Source organism: Neomonachus schauinslandi, chromosome 10, assembly GCF_002201575.2.
Source record: "Neomonachus schauinslandi chromosome 10, ASM220157v2, whole genome shotgun sequence".
Lineage (NCBI taxonomy): Eukaryota > Metazoa > Chordata > Mammalia > Carnivora > Phocidae > Neomonachus > Neomonachus schauinslandi.
In genome coordinates this window covers 74,124,348-74,148,721 of record NC_058412.1, presented here as the reverse complement: position 1 = coordinate 74,148,721, position 24,374 = coordinate 74,124,348, and the positions used below count along the sequence as shown (strand labels likewise).

Here is a 24,374-nt window from a genome sequence, read left to right as displayed (position 1 = left end):
ATTTCCTTTTATTTAGGATTATAAAAGCACTCTCTTTTTTTTTTCTGCTATGCTATTACAGTTCCAAGCTCATTATATTAGATTATGCTTTACTAATATGTACACAGAGTTCATGAAAATTGAACTGTACTTTAACTGAGAAAGCAAGCATAATTTGTGGCTACTTTAGCAATCGAGCTGATTTGTTCAGGCGCAGTTAACAGCCGTTAGAAATTGAGAGGAGAAGTGGAAGATATATTTGCTTTGGATTTTTGGTATGCCTTACATTTACATTATGAAGTAGGCAATCCACTTATTTGCATCTTAGCCCCCTAAAATGCCAAAGCAGTTTCGACTTTTACGGCTTCTTACAGAAAGCCCATTTTCGATTTTCTTTTTCTACCTTTGCTGTATGATCTTTTAAAAAATAAAATTTGCAGCAGCTCTATCAGGCTGCTCAAATAGGAGAAAGGAGGTACAAGAAGCACAGTAGCTAATATTGTTCAGCAGCGCTTGTATGCTCTACAGAGCCCCACCCAGCTAATTGCCTGACAGACTTTAAAAAAAAAAAAATTCAGGAAGGCAAAACAGCCAATCACAATCCTGACCTTTCACACAAGGGAAAGAGATCACAAAAGGTGCTTCCTTTTTTAAGATGCAGGATTTTAATGATCTTCAGACTGTCGCAAATTTCTCAAAATATTCCTGAAGATGAGCCGATGTTGTTTCATTCACTCTGCTTTATTCTGAGTTATGCCTTGCACTGTATCATTTCACTGTGTTCCTCCTCCGCATGTCAGGGAGCATAGAGAGTGAGAGGAAGGCAGGTATGCTGGTTCAGCCCCAGTGGATGGGTTTTTTTTGAGGGGGGGCCAAGGAAGGAAGGAAGGAGGATTATTGGACAGGAGAGGGCCATTTTAGCCACAGAAACTTTCAGACTGGGCCCACAACCTGAGGTTTTTCTCAAGTCAGCAGGTGTCTCATTTAATAGCGGCAGAAACAAATTACAACTTTTATCAAACTATAGGAACATCGGTAGTCGGTATGTAAATTTAATTGTACTAAAATTATTATTGAGCTAAAGTACAGCGCTTCCAGAGAAGGGAAGCAATGCTAATGTCATTAATTAGCACACCTTTGCTTTAAACAGCAAAGATGCCATGCCAGCTCTTGAAATCAGAGAGGAAATCTCAGATTCTGTATTCACTCTGCTGGCCTTTCAAAGAAATGATTGGTACAGCCCCCTCCCAAGAAAATGGATTTTTAACATTTGGTCCTCAGAAGCTCAGCCCTGAGAGTGCTTTATTGTGCTGGGTTTTACAATGGGTTTAATATAGCGGGGTGCCAAAGGGCAGGAGGGGAAGAACTTTACAATGTAGATAAAGTAGGTCCTTTCAGGATGCAGACCAAAACCGGCAGTGTGTTTTATTTCATCTCTTAGGACTTTCCTGATGGAGTTCAGTTTTTATCATGTAGTTGTTCCATGTTCGTGGGCTTTTTTCTTTTGTAACTAGATCTAATTTTTTTTAATTAAGAGAAAAAAAAAGCATGCCTAAAGCCTTAAAAATTGGCAATGTGTTTTTCCTGCTTTTAATACTGTATTATTCTTGATTTACTAACAGAGCTTACAATTGGCATTCGTTGTAAAGCTGTTGTGCTGAGTGAGGTTAATATGAATGAAATTTTTTTTTGTATTTGTGTGCCCACTTTCTGTAGGAATAACTAATTCACTGACTCACATACTGTTGATGCATATAGATTGAAACAAATTCATTTAAAAATTACTGTTTACATCTTTCCTTTAAAATTTTAGGAAGCCTAAATTATATAGCAGTTGTAGGATATTATCCAAAAATTACTTTCTAAAAAGTAAAAGTGGATGTCAACAAAAAAAAGGGAAAAACATTGCCAGAAACCAGAAAATCTCTTAAGCAAAGCTGCTAATTATTCCTAATGGGCAAGATGAGCACATTAAGAAACAAATGAATACATCAGTGAAATGTAATTGAAAATCGACCTGGCAATCCCACATCACATCTGAGTGTTGGCCTGTATATTATTTTCATCATTTTAAAAATTATTTTTGTTTTTCTTCGCATCTGAACTTAATGAATCTGACTGAATCTTAACTTCCTAGTCTCTTAAGCTTCTAAGGTTCTGATTTTTACCTTTTTTTAAAAAAATAGCATTTTTTGATGCTTCCTTTTTATCTTCAATTGTTTCTATTTTTTAAATATGTAAGGTAATGAATGGATGAGCTCTGAATGTTCATATCATAAAAGCCTATCAACCAGTTGTGAGGTTATTTATAATCTTCCCTAGGATGTATCAGATGGATTGGCTATGTCTTCCAGAGCTCTCTCCCTTGACCCTGGAAAGCTAGATGTTGATTTGAGGTCTATTAAACAGAGATATCTGAAAAGAGATTAAGACTTGAGGTGTAAGTGAATGATGTAAGTCCTAAATATTTTCTCAGACTCATGGGTACATGTCCCTGAGGTTCTCCTTGGTCCTTAAACTGCATTGCTGGGTCTGACCCAGGGCCCCCCTTACCCGAGAGCTGCCCCTCTTTACAGATGCCATTTTATCTGTACCCAAAGAGAACAAAGGATAAATTAGAAATGGCATCATTTGGTTCATCCAGTTCTCAACTTCACCGAAGGTAGTTTGAAACGTGTTCCCTTTTCTTTGGCACAGCCCTTTTGGTGTAATAAAGGAAGAAATCTCCAAGTGCCTACAGATAATAATAACTCACTAAAGTTCGTAGCTGCTGATGACAATGACATAAGAACAGAGGGAAGAAGCAGTGTACTGAGTTATTATTGATGCTGAGCCTCTTCCAAATCATGATGAATAAAAGTACAACACCTAGAGGTGAGCAGCCCTCTCTGGTACACTCACTAAGCACCCTGCCTTGACCCATCCTTAGGAAGCATCAAGCATGTTATCTGCAGACTGTGGCAGTGCTTGGTGACCCATTTCTCGTGCTCCTGATCCAAGCATCTTATTCCCACGGCATGCACAGTCTGGATCATGATCTCGAGCTTAGGATTCATCCCAACTTGGTGAATCTCCTGTGCATTTTTAAGGAGATAGCCCTGGCTTATCATTACCTTATTTATTAACAGCATCTCTGACTTGAGTAACTAATACATTAAGCTCCCTCTAGACTGTGCAGCCTATGCTGTGGTTGGTGGAGACCTTGGCAGTGCTTGGCCATCATCCTGTGTTTCTCCAGTATCTGTACCAGCTGCACTTCTATTTGCTAATGGAGTCATTAATGGACTCCATGTGCCTCACATTGGGTAGGAGCTCAATAAATAGCTTTGAAAATTCAATTTAAATTAAGTAATAAGTTAATCTAACTAATTAATTAAAATTAATCCAACCACCGTTAATTGCATGCCATTTCAGGCGCTAAAGACAGCAATGGACAAGACGAACCAAGTCCTTGTTCTTGTGGGACACAGACTATGCCTTGGCCAGAGCACATTTATACATGTGAAAGACACTGAAAATCCACAGGGCAGAAGTTCTTTGATTCCTTCCAGTTATTTAAATTCTACAATATAAATGTTCACATAATTAGTTCTGAGCAGCAGGGAGAGAAAATAAAGCTTGACTGCCAAACCTCATTTTATTTTATTTTATTTATTTATTTATTTATTTTAAGATTTTATTTATTTATTCATGAGAGACAGAGAGAAACAGAGGGAGAAGCAGGCTCCCAAGGAGCGGGAAGCCCGATGCGGCACTCGATCCCAGGACCCTGGGATCATGACCTGAGCCGAAGGCAGACGCTTAACCATCTGAGCCACCCAGGTGCCCCCAAACCTCATTTTAGTTACTCACCAGCCTCTTCATCCCTCTGAAGCTTTTGCCCGAATTATTGAAAAAGATAATGAATTGGCATGAATTAGGCACCTATATGGTCAGGCTCATCCTATGTGGTACTCCATTAAGCCTATAAAATAGGGATCATTATTCCTGTTTTTGAGATGGAGCTCAGAGAGGCTAATTTACCCAAGTTCACACAGCTACTAAGTAGCAGAATCAGCTTAGAAGCCAGCCAGGTTCATTTGACTTCAAAGCTTTTTTATTTCCCCCCATTAAACCGTTCTGTTTCACCAAAACCTAGAATGGTTTCGTGAGTGTTCATCTTACAGTTTCCTCAGGACCCTCAGGAAGAAAAGGCCTCTCATCCAAAAACATAACAGTTGACATTGCTAACAGAGTTCATCCTCTCAATTCCTTTGATAACAAGCACATTTAAGAATATTTTGCAGCCTTTAAATTGGCAAATATTGCCACATCCAGCATTTTAAAAATCCTTTAGAGATCAAAATGAACTTGATTTATATTATAATTTCATGGTTTCCTACCCTCACCTTGGATGGTCCAGTGAAAATAAAGGTAACATACGCTGAGAAAGTAATGCTTTGTGGATCACAGTGTTATTATTTTAAAAATAACTTTTTTCTTAAAGAACAATGCCAAGTCCCAAAATGTAGATGCGACTACTGATAAATATAACAATCACTAATTGTAGGAGGAGGCTAATATTTTAAATAGTATTTTATATGTAATTAATTATATTTAGATACGTAAAGTTAAAGTTACTTGTTTAAGTAACTTGTTATTATGCAAAAAATATATATTTTAAGAATAAAACTCAACTGAACTAAAATTAAAAGGGAGCCCCACTCCTGAACTATGCTTTTTTGGTGGAAGAAAACCTAGTCGTAGAAATGTGGTTTCTTCTAGCCACAGGCATTGATCCTGCAGCCCAGACAAGGAGACTGGAGGTGATTGTTCAGTATCCAGTTGATCAGAAATCACATTAAAGCTTTCTTTGCATCCAGCACCTCCCACTGAAGACTTCCAGAAGATGGGTACAGTACAGGGAACAGGATTTGGTCCACCCTGTTGAACACTATCCTGGACGTATTGATTTGATTGGATGTCCTTTATCACTCTAAGGTGACACAGAAAAATGACAAAATGTATTATTAGACACAGTGCCAGCCGGACCTAAAGTGAAGGGTGGGGGAGCAGAATATCAGAATATATCTCTTAAGCTATTTTAATATGCTCTTGCCATTTCTTTTTTCTCTTTGTGCTTGTTTTAATATAAAAACACCTCCTAAACCATAAAATATATTTCCTTCCCAGCTCTAAAAATAAAGCAGCCTAAATACTGCTGTGAATTTTTTCATTAAAAAAAAAAAGCACCTCTAGAATATAAATACATACACTTGCTTCAACCTGACCACCTGGAGTCATGGGTTTATAAATTGTATAAAAGCATATAGCGTTAAGATGTTTACTAAAAATTAGTAACAGGTTTTCAGAGTTATATAATTTAACTTCCCTGTGACTATTTTATAAAAAGTATTACCTCCACTAACAAAATAATATGTTTTGCTTGATAGATTAGTCATGTACTCACACGACGCTACAGGTGTACCGGGCATATTGCCGCGTACGGTTGGATGTCATAGAAACGTGGAGTAGGGTGTGGCCGGAGGGGGCGGAGCTCAACCAAAAAGCAGTTGTCAGTTGACTCTTCACTAATTTTGTTCTTCTCAGAATAAAGATGTCAGCTGTCCTTTTCTACAAGACATTTCATTTAGAAGACTTTCCTGAAATACTTTCTTCCTGAAATAGACAGAACTGTAGGCCGATGTGTCATTTTAGTTAATCAAAACAAGTAGGCAAATTAGTCTCTTTTATTTTTTTAATGAATGTAATTTAACGGTATTTAATTTGCATACAGGAAAGTTCACCCAGAAAAAAAAAAAGTCTGCATTATAGCACTTTTGTAAACCTCCACAAAGCCCTTCATTAGGAGACCTAATTGATTTTTCCTACCCACTCCTAGGGGGGAGAAAGCTATCACAGTACCTGCTTATTCACTCAGAGAAGAAATGGGTGTGCCTGATGTTTCAAGCAGAGATTTGGGTTAAAAAGTCCTGTGGCTCTGTTCTTGCAGGGAGACCTTGGCCAATGCTTGTTCTGAGCATTCAGGAAATCTGTTTTTCTGAGCAATAGGGGAACATTGCTCATCTGCTTGGTGTCCTCCCCATGGGCCCAATTTATTTCGGCTTGCAGCCTTCACTGGAATTATTATATTTCTTGTTTATTTAAACCTGCTTTATTCTGAAAGAGGAACTTTGCGGCTTTTTACAGTGACACATAGGATATGCCATATAAAATAAATGAGAAAGTGAGGCCAATTTGAATCAGAAAGCCAGGACAATACGATGAAGCCAGGATGAGAGGTCAGTACAGAAAGTATATGCCAGGAGAGCTCTGGTGGTTGATAGAGTTAGGTCATCCATTTGGCTATGGGTTGCAAAGAGACCAGAGCAAGAAGAGAAACAAAAACAGTTGTAAGATTTAGTGTCCAGAAGCTGAAGCAAAAGGGGTTGATCTCAAACCTACCTTTGCCCAGTGTTGGAACTTGATATGATTTTTCCCACGGACCTGCATCAAGATGGCACTGTGTGATGTAATGGACCAGCTCTTCAAAACCTCTCCTCCAGAAATATGGCTTTTCTTGGTACAGGTCCTTTTCCCACTGACTGAAAGAGGCTTGCCTTTGGGCTGGTAGCTCTTTTAAGGAAGCAGGGCATAGCAGCTATACGATAGTCATCTACCCCCACCAGCGCCCATAACCCTGAGCCTTGCCAGCATGCTCCCTGAATGTACATTTCGCACGCAGGTGACAAAACTGCAGCCCAGGGAATTAAAAGAGCTTGCCTGTGGCAAGCAATTCAACATTTGGTGGTAGAGCCAGGTCTAGACCCTTCTTCTCCTGCCTCACACCCTACAACTTTTCTCTTTTCACTGAGCTGATCCCATGTACAGTAAGAAGATCACTGTGTTTGTGGACCTTTTTTTTTTTTTTTTTGGAGTCAGTTGACAGTCACTGCAGAAGCTTTCTTAACTGTGTCCTGTAGACGTGAGAGACATCATCACAAGGAATCAGAAGGCTGGTGCGTTTAAAGCTGGGAAAATATCAAGCTGGTAAGATACCTTCCTGCATTAAAACATTCTGGTTTTCTCTATGGATGATAATTAAGGATAATAATAGCTAATATTTACTGAGCACTTACTGTGGGTCAGGCACTGTTCTAAGCACTTTAAAAATACCTTATTTAATGTTCAGAAGAATCCATAAGGAGGCAGGCAGGCATTTTCATTATCTTTGGTCAATGAGGAAAACTGAAGTATATTGAACCCTGGGTTGGGAATGATTTCAGGATTGAGAGTATACAGTCTGAGGCTGAAATAAGCCTTCCTGGGACCTCCTTATGAAGACTCTATTCCTCTGGTTCTCAACCTGGGGGCAGTCTTGCCCCCAGGTTCTCTTTCATTGTCCTGACTCAGGGGGAGAGGATTGCTAGTGGCATCTAGTAGACAGAGGCCACCCTCCTGCAATGCACAAGACAGTGCCCACGACAAAGACCTATCTGGCCCAAAATGTCAGTAGTGCCAAGATTGAGAAACCCTGCTCTCTTCATGGTTTTGAAATAGTCTAGTATCCATTCCCTTTTAGATTCTGTTCATTCTTATTCAAACTTGGAGAAATGCTTACCCTCAACCAAAACAATGGTGTTTTCGGTGATGCTACATTTTCTTTTGCCCTGATGATAGGACCTAGAAGAGCGAGGAATCATTTCGTACTTTTCACATGAAATATCTGTATTTGTGCATTTTTCATTTATATGTTGAACCCCAGACATTAGAAGAACAATCTCATTTTTAACTGATTATTTTATTTATTTATTACTGCTAATCTGTCATCCTTTGATATTTTGAGTTTTTTCTGTGTTGAAGATGATTTCCCACCCCAACTACTCAGTTTGGGGATAAAAAAAAAAAGATGAATTAGCAGCAACAACACTTAAAAAACCTCCAGTGGTAAACTTATTGGGCTGAGGCTATGGAATAGCAGTAATTATTTTTCTCTGATGTCAGCTAGTGAAGGTAAGGAAGTGGCCATATACGTGTTTTAAAATCCTGCAGTAGAATGTCAGCATAAGCTGGTGGCACAGGGGGTGGGATGCCCTGTGTTTCTCATTTATTAACAAACCAGTTTCGTTTCCCAGAAAGCCTCGGGCAGGTCAGGAGAAAAGAACCATCTGCTACCTGTGTCCTCTTCATTCTTAGGGAGGCCTTTACACCACAGTGAGGACTGCCATACCCTTCTGGGGAGGACTTCATTTTGGGACGTGATTTTCAACCTGGTCTTTTAGTTATCAATCAAAAGCACATTTTCTATGTTGTCCTCATTTACATTTATTTAATGCTTAAGGTCATTTGTGACCATTTGAGTGTATTTCAGCATATGGAATCAGGGAATAATAGATTCAGCATCATGCTGTGAAGAGAGATTGTGTTTTTACAAGACATAATGTTGTTTACTGGGTGTTAATAATCACTAATTAATAAACATAACTAGATTTTGAAAATGTTCCATTTTGAAGAATAAAAAATGTCAGGTGTTTAACTTAGGGAATGCACAGTATTTTCTGTCATCTCTTCATAAAATAATTAAGTTACATAAAGAAGCAAAATGTCATTATTCAACACAGGATGTATCGAAAATGGCCTTTGTCTCTATCTGTTCTCAGAAATGCTCTAACTATATTGTTCTGGTATGTACGTGGACATATAGTCTGTGTGTCAATAGTCATTTAGGAACCTCCAAGATGAGGGGTTTGTTTTATTTTTTCTTTATCTCATATTAATTGTGGTCAGTTTTTTCTCTTTTAAACCACTGTAAGCATTTTGTCCAAAGTCTACTAAAGCACTTTGCCAGAAAACCGGGGGATGAGGCAGTCCTTGAAATGCCTTGATCTCATATGAAGAAGCTACTTGACCACTTAACCTTCCAGAAGCTAAGAGGAACTGCCAACCAGTGATGTAATAATCAGCATTTCCCTTCTCTCCACTGCTTTCCCACCCATAACCAGTACAATATGATGAGCACATTAGTTCCATGCAAGAAGAAATAAAAGGAAACTGTTCACAAAAGAACTAAGATATAGTTCACTCTTCTTTTTTAGTGCCTCAATGCATATGCAGAATTTCTCCTCCAAATTGGAGGTGTGGAATAACGGTAGCGACAGATAACTGAGAGGTATTTACCATAGCTACAAAGCCCACCTGTGAGCCAAATATTTCTGCTATTAAAAAGCACTTCAAAGCTTGACATGAAGTTTGGAACAGCTGAATGTCTCCTGTGACTTCATTACGATGTAGCAGCAGAACGAGTATCATGGTATTGAGAACTCTGGGCTTAGGAAATGGTGGCTTTTAAAAAGGAACAAGAAACCACCCAGGAGTGTGAACAGCCCCCAGGCTCCCTTTCCCGAGGCTGTGACAGGGTGCTCGCTCAGCGACAACCTGCACTCCTGCCTCTCAGCCAGGGTGGACCCAGGCTGTGTGGGGCCTGAAACATGTTGAGGGCCCTCGTGAGGAGAATGGATTTGATTATACCTTACTTGGGCAAATTCTTTGGAAGCATTTGACCGTGTGAACAATGACTTGGGCTCCTGGTGGGCCTTGGAAGGAATCTGTGCAAGTGAGGGACCTGAACACGTAAGCTTCAGCAGCTCCATAGGGAGTCCACCCCTGCTCCCCTCTTCACCACAGCCCTTGCCTAGAAAAACACTCCTCCTTTAAGAACAAAACTTTCTTACTCCCTCTGTTCCATTTTAATCCCCATCTATTAGGGTTTTTTTTTATTTTTTAAAGATTTTATTTATTTATTTGACAGAGACAGCGAGAGAGGGAACACAAGCAGGGGGAGTGGGAGAGGGAGAAGCAGGCTTCCCGTGGAGCAGGGAGCCCGACGCAGCACTCGATCCCAGGACCCCGGGATCATGACTTGAGCCGAAGGCAGATGCTTAACAACTGAGCCACCCAGGCGCTCCTATCCCAGTTGTTGCTTTGTGTGACAGACATGTTTGTGGAGGCCTGGAAGCTTTAGCCCTGACCAAGAAAGATCTAGGACATACATAGATGAAGCATCATATCCATTTTGTCTCACAGATCTTAATACAGTCATTTGATGGTTCATTTGTTTGTCCATCCATGCAGCTATCCATTCATTTACCTAACAGGTCCAAGGTATTCTGTCTTGGGGAGCATAAATACAGAGTTATCAAGAGTAGCTCTTGAACAAAGGAAATTGTGCTGCTAAATATAGCTAGAGAGTGTTGAAAGAGCAAGGATATTTACAGCTTCTCAATAGTTAGTTTTATCTGAAGCTGTCTTCAAACCTGTGACTGTCTAATAAAGAAGCATTCGGAGCTTTTGACGTCTACATGTTTCTAGGTGTTCCAGAATTAGTGAATGGCGTCATTCTCTGGTTCATATTAGTTAACAGTTACAATTTTTTAAAAAAACCTATCAAATATACCCTGCTGTGATATTAAAAGTAAGTTTCTGCCTAAGAAAAGAGTTTATCTTTGTGTGAAAATTGCTAGTGAATTTAGGCCCGGGACTTTTATTATTCTTTGGTAAACCATTAATTTTAGTAAACTATGGAACTTACTATAATATTGAAGACTTCTTTATAACCCAAATTTCACCTTTATGTGGGCCCCCAGGACTGGCTATTGGCCCCATTGCCCTACTGCTTTTTAAGATTTATATCTTTTCGGATTGGTTAGCCCGGTGATGGGTATTAAGGAGGGCACGTACTACATGGAGCACTGGGTGTTATATGAAAACAATGGATCGTGGATCACTACATCAAAAACCAATGATGTATTGTATGGTGACTAACATAATATAATAAAATTAAAAACTACCAAAAAAAAAAAGATTTATATCTTTTCAGAGGCTCATTTTCTTCTAAAGGTTAAACCAGGGGTATGAAAAATGATTTTAAAGGTGTAAATCTCAACCAGGTGGAATCCTGTTGCTGATTTTTCTAGACCTTCTGCAGCCTGCCCTCACTTCCTTCACTCTAGCTCCTCTGCTTCCCCAACACACACCTTCTCCCATGGCCCTCTCCTGTGGCCACCTGAGCCTCTGCACTTTCTGGACACATCTAGTCTGCCCCGTCTGTGGCCTTAGCCAGGCCTGTTCCCCTTCTCCTTGTCCTCCTAAATCCTTCCTTGTAGGATGGCCTAATTTATCATTTCTCCTGCCTTCTCTGGCCCTAATCTTGTCATCCTTTTAGTTTCTGTTGGCCTTAGACTGGTCCCAGTCAAATATGCCGTATTCTCTTATTGCTCAAAGCATATTGTCTTTGTTTTTGTGGCCATTGGTTCATTCACTTCTTGACAAATATTTCAATCACTTTCTGTGCACCAAGTACTGTTCTAGGTGCTGGTGATGTCGTGATGAACAAGACTGAGAAAGTCCGTGCCTTCTTGGACTTCACGCTCTAGCAGGGGAGACAGAGAATTTTCTTGAAGGCAAGGATTCTGCTTAATATATTTTTGTATTCCCTGAAGCAATTAGTACACTTTATCCCTCTTATAGGAGAGGTTTTAAGATTTAAAGTTGGAGCACCTTTTGAAAGACATGAATCCATAAGGCTTATGGAACCAAATAATTTTTAGCAGGAGTGAGTGAGGCTTTAGAGACTAAGACATCAGTTTATACATCAGATAGCTGACTTTCATTTCAGGATAGGCTTCTTCTCAGGCATGCACATGCCGTGTCTGTAGACAAACTGACATTGTAAGTAGGTGTTTATCTGTCCTTTGTCAGGTTGAAGAGGAAGGTTAGAAGAAGGTAACCAAGATAAGGAGGCTGAGGGCTCTCTTTGAGAAATTTTCTGATAAACTATACCTGTTAGTGGGTTTTGCTACAGTTACGGTAACAGAATCTTGAGAACTGCTGAGAATTCTAGAGATGCCCCAGTCCCTTTTCCTTCCATTGCTATTCTGAATATGCTATTCTGAATATAAGCATTATATGTGCTTTCTATTGCGAACATTTTTTATTTGCCTGACAAATTTAAAGATGGGCCCATGTCCCCTACGATTTAGTGTTCTGCACTGAAGAAACCAGCTCCCACAGGCATGTTATCCAGTTTCTGATATTTTGTTGGAGTTCTTCTTCTTGTATTAAAATGAGCCAGATTTTAACATTTGGGGACATTGTATTTTTTAGGCATCCTCTTAAACTGCAGCAAATTAAAAATTAAGGCCTTTTATTCTAGAATAACATTGTGTTAACTCTTTGGACATGCACTTCCCTACTCTTCACCAAGATCAAAATCTCACCACCCAAATTCGGTCAAGTTCTATATTGATAGCCAGGTGTGCAAGTCAGACTACTATATATATCCTCTGTGGAAATGCCTTCCAGGTTTAAGAGAAAAATCACTCCTTCATAGAAATTTATATCACTGAAGTTACATATCAGATAAAAAGGTCTTCATTTTCAAAAGATTTCCTCGCTTTAAAATGGACAAGGGGCAATCTTAAAAAAATTTTTTTAGATTATGACCACATCATAATCCATTGCTAAAAAATAATTTTTTACTTTAATAATAGTCTGTTTTCAGTATTTTGCCATTGCAAACAATGCTGCAGTGAACTCATCTGTTCATAGACTATACATTTGCAAGTATATCTACAGAACAAATTTTCAGAAGTGAACTTTGTGTATTCATATGACTCTACCAAAGTGTAAATTACTACAACTTTGTAATATATTTTCCTATCTGTTAAGACTAGTCCCTTGTCATTATTCTTTCTTTTAGAATTTTCTAAAATTATGTTGGTATTTTTATTATACTGGCATTTTCATTGTGATTGAAAGAAATACAATTTATTAAGCCTTGACATCTTGATGACTGAGTCTTCCTATTCAAGAACAGGGCATTTTCTTTTTATTTAAGTTTTTCTAGATGTTTCATTAGCATTTGAAATCTTTCTTCATTTTTCTTGTTAAGTTTTTTTTCAGAAACTAGTTTTGTTTCTCTTATAAATGAGATCTTCTCTTTCGTTATATTTTCTAACGGGTTGTTATTTGTATATATATAAAGAAAGCTATAGGGGTTTGTATAGGAAATGTTCAGTCACCTCCATGAGTTATTATTTCTGCTAGTTTGTTGGTTTATTCTCTTGAGTTTTCCAAATAAACAATCCCATCATCTGCAAATGGTGATGATTTCTACTTCTTTCCAATTCTTATACCTCTTATTTTGTATCTCTTGTATAATATTATTGAATAAAAATTTCCCAGATGATATTAAATGATAGGCATTTTTGAGCCCGACTTTCTTGGGACTCCTGGAATGTTTCACCGTTATACATGGATTAGCATTTGAGTGGAAATATATAGGATATTTTTTACCTTGTTAAGGAAGTTTTTATTGATCTCCTTGTTTTTAAGAGATTGTGTTACAAATAAATATGGAACTTCAGCCCATACCTTTTTAGCATGAATGGAGCTGATCAAAATGTTTTTCTGACTTCACCTGTACCTATGACAACTCATATAACAGGTTTCTTAATATTATAGCATCTCTGTGTTTCTAGTCACTTGGTCATGGTGTCTTAATTCATCTCTTAACATGCTGTTGTATTCTAGTGTGTTGTCTGGAATTATTTTTATAACAAGTATATTGAGATATAATTCACATACTGTATAATTCACCCACTTAAAGTGTACAATTTAATGGGTTTTAGGATATTCACAGAATTGTGCAACCCTCATGATCAATTTTAGAACAATTTCATCACCGCTGAACAAAGTGACCCATTAGCAGCAACTGCCCATTGCCCCTCCCCCCTTTCTCTTTCCTAGCATCAGGGAGACACTGATCTACTTTCTGGCTCTATGGATTTTCTTCTTCTGGACATTTCACATAAATGGAATCATATAATATGTGGTCCTTCATATCTGGTTTCTTTAACTTAACATTAATTGTTTTGGGGTTCATCCATGTTTTAGCATGTATTGTGATGTCATTTTTTTTTTATGGCTGAATAATATTCCACTGTACAGATAGAACACGTTTATTTTGTTTTAATTCCAGTGTAGTTAACATACAGTGTTGTATTAGTTTCAAGTGTATGATATAGTGATTTAACAATTCCTTACATGACTCAGTGCTCATCAAGATAAGCGTACTCTTAGTCCCCTTCCCCTACTTCACCCATCCCCCAACCCACCTCCCCTCTGGTAACCATATGTTTGTTCTCTGTAGTTGAGTCTGTTTTTTGGTTTGTCTCTTTTTTTTTCTTTGTTCATTTGTTTTGTTTCTCAAATTCCACATATAAGTGAAATGATACGGTATTTGTCTTTCTCTGTCTGGCTTATTTCATTTAGCATTATACTCTATATCCATCCATGTTGTTGCAAATGGTAAGATTTCGTTCTTTTTATGGCTGAATAATATTCCATTGTATATATGTATATACTACATCCTTTTTATCCATTCATCTATTGATAGACACTTAGGCTGCTTCTATAATTTGGCTATTGTAAATAATGCTGCAATAAATATACGGGTGCATATAGCCCTTTGAATTTGTATTTCATATTCTTTGGATAAATACCCACTAGTGGAATTACTGAATCATAGGGTAGTTCTGTTTTTAAACTTTTGGGGAACCTCCATACTGTTTTTCACAGTGGCTGCACCAATTTGCGTTCTCACCAACGGTGCATGAGAGTTCCTTTTTCTCCACATCCTTGCTAACACTTGTTTCTTGAGCTTTTGATTTTAGCCATTCTGACAGGTGTGAGGTGATATATCAATGTGGGTTTGATTTACATTTCCCTGATGATGAGTGATGTTGAGCATCTTTTCATGTGTCTGTTGGCCACGTATAGGTCTTCTTTGGAGAAATGTCTGTTCATGTCTTCTGCCCATTTTTTTATTTGTGGTTTTTTTGGTTGGTTGTTTTTGTTTTTTGCTGTTGAGTTGCATAAATTCTTTATATATCTTGGATACTAACCCTTTATCAGATGTCATTTGCAAATATATTCTTCCATTCAGTAGGTTGTCTTTTAGTTTTGTTGGTTGTTTCCTTTGCTGTGCCAAAGTATTTTAAATTTTGATGTAGTCCCAATAGTTTATTTTTGCTTTTGTTTCCCTTGCCTCAGAAAACATATATAGAAAGATGTTGTTATGCCCAATGTCAGAGAAATTACTGCCTGTGCTGTCTTCCAGGATTTTTATGGTTTAAGGTCCTTAATCTATTTTGAGTTTACTTTTGTGTGTGATATAAGAAAGTGGTCCAGCGGGGCGCCTGGGTGGCTCAGTCGTTAAGCGTCTGCCTTCGGCTCAGGTCATGATCCCAGGGTCCTGGGATCGAGCCCCGCATCGGGCTCCCTGCTCAGAGGGAAGTCTGCTTCTCCCTCTCCCACTCCCCCTGCTTGTGTTCCCTCTCTCGCTGTGTCTCTCTCTGTCACATAAATAAATAAAATCTTTAAAAAAAAAAAAAGAAAGAAAGTGGTCCAGCTTCTTTCTTTTGCATGTAGATGTCCAGTTTTCCCAACACCATTTGTTGAGGTGACTTTTTCCCATCGCATATTCTTCCCTCCTTTGTCAAAGATTAATTGGCCATATAATTGTGCGTTTATTTCTGGGCTTTCTATTCTGTTCTGTTGATCTCTGTCTATTTTTGTGAGGTACCATACTATTTTGATTACTACAGCTTTGTAGTATTGTAATATAACTTGAAGTCTGGAATTGTGATACCTCCAGTTTTGCTTTTCTTTCTTTCTTTCTTTCTTTCCTCTCTCTCTTTCTTTCTTTCTTTCTTTCTTTCTTCCTTCCTTCCTTCCTTTCTTTCTTTCTTCCTTCCTTCCTTCCTTCCTTCCTTCCTTCCTTCCTTTTCTTTTTCTTCCTTCCTTCCTTCTTTCTTTCTTTCAGAGAGAGAGAGAGTGAGAGTGAGAGAGAGCACAAGTGGGGAAAAGAAGGAGAAGGAGGCTCCCTGCTGGGCAGGGAGCCCCATGCGGGGCTCAATCCCAGGACCCCAAGATCATAACCCAAGCCTAAGGCAGCTGCTTAACCAACTGAGCCCCCAGGTGCCCCTCCAGTTTTGCTTTTCTTTTTCAAGATTGCTTTGGCTATTTGGGGTCTTTTGTGGCCCCATACAAATTTTAGGATTGTTTGGGGAGCCTGGGTGCCTCAGTCATTAAGCATCTGCCTTCAGCTCAGGTCATGATCCCAGGGTCCTGGGATCGAGCCCTGCATTGGGCTCTCTGCTCCACGGGAAGCCTGCTTCTCCTTTTGCCTCTCCCACTCGCCCCGCTTGTGTTCCCTCTCTTGCTGTGTCTCCCTCTGTCAAATAAATAAATAAAATCATAAATAAATAAATAAATAAATAAATAAATAAATAAAAGACTTGATAAAACTATTATGGTTAAAAAAAAAATTAGGATTATTTGTTCCAGTTCTGTGAAAAATGCAGTTGGTATTTTAATAGGGATTGCATTGAATCTATAGATTGCTTTGGGTAGTATGGACATTTTAACAATATTTGTTCTTCCAATCCATGAGCATGGCATGTCTGTCCATTTGTTTGTGTTGTCTTCAACTTCTTTCATTAGTGTTTCATAGTTTTCACAGTACAGGTTTGTTACCTCCTTGGTTAAGTTTATCCCTAGGTATTTTATTATTTTTGGTGCAGTTGTAAATGGGATTGTTTTCTTAATTTCTCTTTCTGCTGCTTCATTATTAGTGTATAGAAATGCCACAAATTTCTTTACATTGATTTTGTATCCTGCAAACTTGCTGAATTCATTCATCAGTCCTAGTAGTGTTTTGGAGGATGGATAGACCACATTTTATTCATCCATTCATTGTTGACAATTGGGTTGTTTCCACTTTTTAGCTATTATGAATAGTGCTGCTGTGAACATTTGTGTACAAGTTTTTATGACAAGTTTAATTTCTCTTGGATGTATATAGCCATATAGTACCTCTATGTTTAACTTTCTGAGGAATTGCCAGACTGTTTTCCAAGTTGGCTGAATCATTTTACATTCCCACCAGCAGTATATGATGTTATCTGGGCTTTTTGTATTGATATTCATCAGTAAAATTGGCCCACGGTTTTATTGCACTATCTTTATTAGATTTTAATATCACTGGTATGCTGACTTCTTAAAAGAATTTGGAAACTTTTCTTATCTTTTGAGCCATCTAATCTGGGTCACCCTAAGTTGCTACCATAATGCTAGATCAGAGTGATTTTTACCCCATTATTCTGGAAGTTACAATTTGAAGTTGGCAACAAATAGTGAAATTCTTATATTAAAATGCACTGTGCTTGAAAGTTCATAAATTTGAAAATGAACAAAAAAGAAAAGTGAATGAAAACATGAAAAAACAATAATGAATTTTGTGATTTCACATTTAATGGCACATAGTTGAAATTTGATATGAAATTAAAGCTAATTCTAATTTTTTATCATCACTTTGTTTTACTCCCATGTAAGTTAACAGCTGTCATAATTATAGAATCAGAGATATTTGAAATGGGAAATATAATTAGTACCTTTCATTCCAAGATCTCAAAACCCCTTACCAGTCCTCCCCAACCAGTGTAGAATATACTGGTCACCAACTTAAGGGATCCAAACGTTAGGCAAATCCGTCTTCCTTTTGGACTCTGAAATAAGTTTATTTCAGCTAAAATACAGACAAAAACGCAGATCCAGAGAGTGGGATCAGTTTTAAAGTCAGTCCAGAGATACATAAACTTTAGTATCAGAATCATCTGTAGAACTTATGACACAGATTATTGGGTCCTATCCCTGGAGAGACTGAGGTAGGGCCCAAGAGTTTGCATTTCTAGCAGGTTCGCAGGTGACCCTGCTATTGCTGGTCTGGAGACCTTGCTTAAGAACCGCTGAAGTAGAGCTCTCTCTAAGAGTTTCCCATTAAATGCTGTAGTATTTCATTGCCTTAAAATTGTCCCAGTTTTCACTCATTAAAGCCAGTTCCATCTACCTTATTCTCTTGTTTATTTTATTTTATAGATGTCATGTATTTACAAAGAAAGGACAGAACCTGACTTACTGTCAACTCTCAATTGTCTGTAGTTAATCACTCTTGTAGATCCTCAAAGGCAAAAATTTCATTGAGACCTAACATTACATCCCCCTCACCTTTCTCCAAGCCTTATTTATAGTCTGGAAATGTAAATTAGTTTCACTTCAGGGTAAAAATCAATGAAGTTGGTCAGGTCATCTGTTTCAAGGAATTTATATAAATTAAATCCTGTTTCGGTGAATCTGTGATGTTGCTTCCTTCCCTTAGTGATCCGGTGAGAAGTGGGTTTTTTTGTTTTTTGTTTTTAATTGAAGTATAGTTGACACACGATGTTATATTAGTTTCAGGTGCAGAGGATAGTGATTCCACAAGTCTCTATGTTATGCTGTACTCACCACATTATTATAGTACCATTGACTATCCCTATGCTGTACGTTTTATCACCATGACTTGTTCTTTCTGGAAGCTAGAAGCTTGTATCTTCCACCCCCCTTCACCCATTTTGCCTATCCCCTCACCTTCCTCCACTCTGGCAACCATGTTTGTTCTCTGTATTTATGGGTCTGTTTCTGCTTTTTGTTTGTTTATTCATTTATTTTGTCTTTTGGATTCTATGTGTAAGTGAAATCATACGGTGTTTGTCTTTATCGGGCTTATTTCACTTAGCATAATATCCTCTGGATCCATGCATGTTGTCTCACATGGCAAGATGCCATTCTTTTTATGGCTGAGTAATATTCCATAGCACACATATTCACCACATCTTCTTTACCCATTCATCTACTGATGGACCCTTGGGTTGCTTCCATATCTTGGCTATTGTAAATAATGCTGCAATAAACACAGGAGTACATATATCTTTTCAAATTAGTGTTTTTGTTTTCTTTGAGTAAATACCCAGCAGTGGAATTATTGGATCACAGGGTATTTCTATTTTTAATTTTTTGAGGAACCTTGATACTGTTTCCCAAAGTGGCTGCATCAACTTACATTCCCACCATTAGTACACATGGGTTCCTTTTTCTCTACATCCTTGCTAACACTTGTTATTTCTTGTCTTTTTGATTCTAGCATTTTGACAGATATAAGGTGATATCTCATTGTGGTTTTGATTTGCATTTCCCTGATGAGTGATGCTGAGCATCTTTTCATGTGTCTGTTGGCCATCTGGATGTCTTCTTTGGACAGGTCCTCTGCCCATTTTTCAACGGGATTATTATTATTATTATTAATTTTGTGTTGAGTTATATAAGTTCTTTATATAGTGGGGAGTGCTCTTAATTAATTCTGTCTTTAGGGTGAATGTTGCTTCCCTGAAGTGGCACCCTCTTTAAAATCTCTCTTTTGAAAATAAACACATTGGACACATGGAACTAAAAGTCTAGACCTATGGCTAAAAAGTATTCTAAATCCAAGTCCATACTGGTAAAGATCTTCTGGAACATGCTTCTCAAGTGGTCCCAGACCCATTTTCATAGGAACTACCTGTGGTACTTATTTTAAAAACAAAATTTCCTTACTGAATTAGACTCCTGGGGGTTGAGGTTCATGAATCTCACATTTTAACAATCTCCCAAGGTGATTCTAATATATCTGGATCACAGATCACACTTTGATTAACTCATTTTACCCCTAGATTGCTGTTCAGTGTAGCATACCAGCTGAAAGCACAAAGGTGAATATGGGGCGCCTGGGTGGCTCAGATGGTTAAGCATCTGCCTTCAGCTCAGGTCATAATCTCCAGGTCCTGGGTTGGAGCCCCACGTCGGGCTCCCTGCTCAGCAGGGAGTCTGCTTCTACCTCTTCCTCTGCCTCTCCCCACTGCTCCTGCTTTCTCTCTCTCTGTATCTCTCTGTCTCAAATGAATAAATAAAAAATTATTAAAAAAAAAAAGAAAGCACAAAGGTGAATCTATGGACACCCTGCTGTTTGTCCTTAAGAGAGGTTGTTTGTTTTTGTTTTTGTTTTTGTTTGGCTTTTGTTTTTTTTTTACCTTCCATTAGAGGGCTTTATTTCTCACTTTGGACTCTGAATTCATTCATTCCTTTCTTTTCTTCTCTCTTCTCTTCCTTTTCTTTTCTTTTCTTCTCTTGTAGGCTCTACACCTAGCCTGGAGCCCAACATAGGGCTTGAACTCACAACCCTGAGATCAAGACCAGAGCTGAGATCAAGAGCTGGACACTTAACTGACTGAGCCACCCAGGCGCCCTGGACTCTGAATTTCTATGGTGTCATCTTAATGATGTGCATGGCAGTGGGAGGGGCAAAGTTATACAGACAAGGGAGTAATTCTGATCAGTTTCTTGTCTACATTACAGCTCTTAACTTTTGGGATTCAACAAGGAGCACACATCAGAGGTGGAAGAGGCCTTTGAGATAATCCACCTGTGGTTTCCAAGCAGAGGTGGACTGTGTGCCCACCTCTGCACCTGTTTGTAATTATGGGGGACATTCCTGTTTGGTTGTCACAATGACTAAGGGATATTACTAGTACCAGAGGGAGCAGAGATGGTAAACATCCTACAGTGCCAGGGACAGTCCACTACAATTCAGAATTGTCCTGTCCCAAATGCCAATACTACTCCAGTTGAGAAACAGTTCCACACTAGTTGAGAAAAATGGAGATCCAGAAATAACACTTGAATCTCTTTTATCTTTTTATCTTTCGTAGCACTGCTTTTTTTTTGGATTTTTTTTTTTTTTTTTTTTTTGCTGTGTCTGTCTTACATACACTCTTCTTCTTCTTCTTCTTCTTTTTTTTCAGTAGGCTTCACAGCCAGTGTGGAGCCCAAAGCAGGGTTTGAACTCATGACCCTGAGATCAAAATTGGAGCTGAGATCAAGAGTCAGATGCTTAACCAACTGAGCCACGTACGTGCCCCATACACTCTTCTTTGTTAGTGAATAACATTTTTACCTAAAATATTTCACTAAATTAGCTGTTATTCTGGTCCAACTTGTATCATTCAGTCCAAGGTAATAAAATGTAACTTAGAGTCTGCTCCATGTAAAGCACTATCGTGAGCTCTTTAGAGGTTACAAATATTAGTAAGGTGAGGTTTCTGTCTTAGGAAGCTCAAGCTATCCAAATGAGAGACAGATACTTGCCCTACTACCAAGGCATAAGACAGAGTCTGCTCTAGTTGGGTTAATCGTGCTATGTAAGGATAAAGAGAAAATCAGCCAATCCAAGGCAGAGGGACCTGAGAAAGAGTGAAGGAGGTGGCCCTTAAGATGTGATTTAGCACATGAAAGGCAAGTGAAGAAAAGCAGTTGAAGAGGGCATTGTAGGTATGAAAAGCAAGGAGGAAATCATCAAAGGCATGGAGGTAGAAGAGATGTGCCCTGGGGCGTGGGTGGCTCAGACGGTTAAGTGTCTGCCTTCTGTTCAGGTCGTGATCCCCGGGTCCTGGAATCAAGCCCCCTGTTGGGCTCTCTGCTCAGCAGGGAGCCTGCTTCTCCCGCTCCCTCTGCCCCTCTCCCTGCTTGTTCTCTCTCGCTCTGTCTCTCTCTCTCAAATAAATAAATAAAATCTTAAAAAAGGAGAAGAAGAAGAAAAGATAAATGTGTCCAGGCAAATTTAGTTCTCTGGTGTGATGAATGGGGACAGGCCGAATTTAGTTCTCTGGTGTGATGAGGCCAACAGACCAGTTAAACAGAAGTCATTGCATTGAGGTGGAGGAGAGAGGCAAATGGGACAGAGCATGTAAAGGGACTTCTGAGGTATCAGGCAAAGTTCTATTTCTTGATCTGCGTTGTGGTTACAAAAGTATTTGCCTCATAATTAAGGCATTTTTTGTTTCATGTAGTTTTCCGTTTCAGTGTTTTATTCTACAATAAAAAGGGTTGTTGTTGTTTTTTTCTTTTTTTCTTTTTTTTTTTGCTTGTTTTGAAAGCTATCTCAGTGGTTCCCGAGAACAGGAAATAGGTATCCAGGCCTGAATGAGAGCAGAAACCAGTGAGCAAATACAGGGGCCATTCTGGAGAATGGAGGAGGAGTAAGAGAGCAGTTTGGGACATGCTACATTCATGTGGTTGTAGAACATAAATGTGTGTTCTGTATGTGACAGTAACTAGTAGGCGGTTAAGAACCAGTTAAGGCAGTTAAAGTTCAAATCTCAGGAAATGTGCTAGAAGATTTGGAGATCAACATGAAAAGAGTAGAGCACAGCTATGGAAACTGGAACATAAAAGAAGATGGCTAAGGAGAGAATCTTAGAAATATCTGTTTGGGGGGCAGAGTAATAGGGGCCAGTCAGGGATACAGAGAAGGAGCTGGAGATAGGAAGGCTGATGCAGGGTGGTATGGTATAAAACTGCTCCTTGACGGAAGCAAGTCCAGGAGAGAATTTCAAGGAGGGGGGACCAGCAGTGTTAGCTACTGCAGATCACTGAAGGTCTAGCAAATTGCGAAGCAGTGCTCCTGTCTGTTGTGAGAAAGGTTAGATTGCGAGGGCAAGTGAATCAATGAGAGTAGACTCCTGCCAAAGCGTTGATGGCGAAGGCAAAGAGCCAAGTAGTATGTGTATCGAGGAGAAGCAGAGTTGGGGGAAGAGGGGAGCATGTTGTTAGGCATGCCACCACAGCCAAGGAAGAAGAACTAAGTAATATATGAAGTGAGGGGGGTGGGATGGGGGCAGATTTGATGCAGCAAGGCCTAGAGTGGTGCTTCTCAAAGTATGGTCCCCAGACCAGCAGCATCAGCACCACTTGGAAATTTGTTAGAAGTGCAGATTTGCAGCCTCCACCCCAGACCTACTGAATCAGAAACTCTGGGACTGAAGCCTGAAATCTGTGTTTTAACAAACCTACTGAGGATTCTGATGCATGCTCAAGTTTGAAAGCCACTAAGCTAGAGGAAAAAGGGAGTGGTTTAATCCTGCACATAGGTGGGGAGGCTGTCCTTGAAAGGATGAGTAACCCTACTTGCTTTTAGACAAGAGGCAAAGAGAAAAGATGAAGAGGGAAAAGATATCAGATAGCCCCAGGCTCATGGTGAGGTCGTCTTAAAGAACAAAGACCTGGAATGTTGGGGAGCTGAAAACAGGGATGTGTGCATCCAGCCTCCAAACCCTTTGCCTCCTGTACACTTTGTCTAAGATTTAACTCTTCTTCCTCTTTCCTCTCCAAATCCTGCCTTAAAATCACATTCCACCTTCCACCTTATTCAGCATACCATCCCCAACATGACAATCTGTAATTATTTTGTTTCATTTCCAAATAAGACTATTTGTTTCCTTTGACTGTTTTAATTTTGTTACTTAGAAACAGGTCCTCTTTGTCCTACCCTTCACAGCCTCCAGAGAAGTGCTGAATAATACTGTGGTTGGACTGGCTCCCAAGTTAGGAAATCAACACATTAGTGTTCCCTCTCAATCTTGGTTTTCTGTTCTAGATTTAGGCTCCTTTCCCCAAGTGTCTAAAACACTATTATAGAATGTTCTAGCATATGGCATTTTGAAAGTCTAAAAGATCAGGAAAAATGGAGGGACAAGTGACAAATAGGGAAGTATTTGAAAGAAGAGAAATGATTCCCCAGTTTATGTAAATACTATAAATGACTTGAATGGACCCTCTGTAAGGGTGAGCTATGCCCAGACAGACTTTGTGGTGTAAGATATAAACTGTGGGAAGGGCTCCCGGAGTCTGTTGCAAGGAAGAATGCCTGTAATATCTATGTGAAGAAAACTGCTGTCTTCCCCACTGCTGGTAAGACAGCTTGTGTAGTTGTTTGTTTGTTTGTTTGTTTTTAATAACTCTAAGCTCATTACATTTGGCAAGCATAATCAAGAATTGTATCAATACAATGCAAAAACACAGGGGTGACCTTTTTAACAGCAGAGTTAAAAACTGTGACTCACTCCCCAATGAGGAGTTGGCAAATATAATGGTAAACAAATATTAACTGTAGGAATGTGAGAAAAGAAAGGCCTTAAATCTGTAGAGGGAGAGCTATCTGTGAGCACCACAGTGAAATACAAATTAGATTAAACATGTTTGACATTGGGTTTTATTATAAACTTAAAATAGAAACTGTTTGAGAATTTTTTTTAATTTTATTTATTTATTTATTTATTTATTTATTTATTGGTGTGAGTTTTAAATCACAAGGTAGGAATCCTATCAGAAATTGACTTAGCTTTGCATTTCAGGTTGACACTCCGAAGTCAAAGCCAGAAAGAAAAAAAAAATCTAAGTTAATGCAAGAGTAAGGGAAAGGAAACTAATATTTATTGAGCCCTGATAATGTACTTTCATGTATTCTAGCTCATTGGATTCTTTATCGTTGTGCAATGCAACTAATGTCTGTAACAGACGAAGGCCATGGTACTATCTCCCAGCCCCACTGGCCTGTGAGTGGTGGAGCTGGTATTTGAACTCAGAGCTTTCTAGCTAGCTGTAAGCCC

The 24,374-nt window shown here is 38.9% G+C and overlaps 1 protein-coding gene across 1 annotated transcript in view; it reads left to right on the top strand.

The window, feature by feature from the left end:
* The window catches only part of CAMKMT (calmodulin-lysine N-methyltransferase), a 382,577-nt gene that overhangs the window by 327,032 nt on the left and 31,171 nt on the right, over window positions 1-24,374 (top strand). The window contains exon 7 of the mRNA XM_021701200.1: window positions 6,942-7,008. Within this exon, the coding sequence (XP_021556875.1) occupies window positions 6,942-7,008 (67 nt within the window). The remainder of the gene's footprint in view (window positions 1-6,941; window positions 7,009-24,374) is intronic.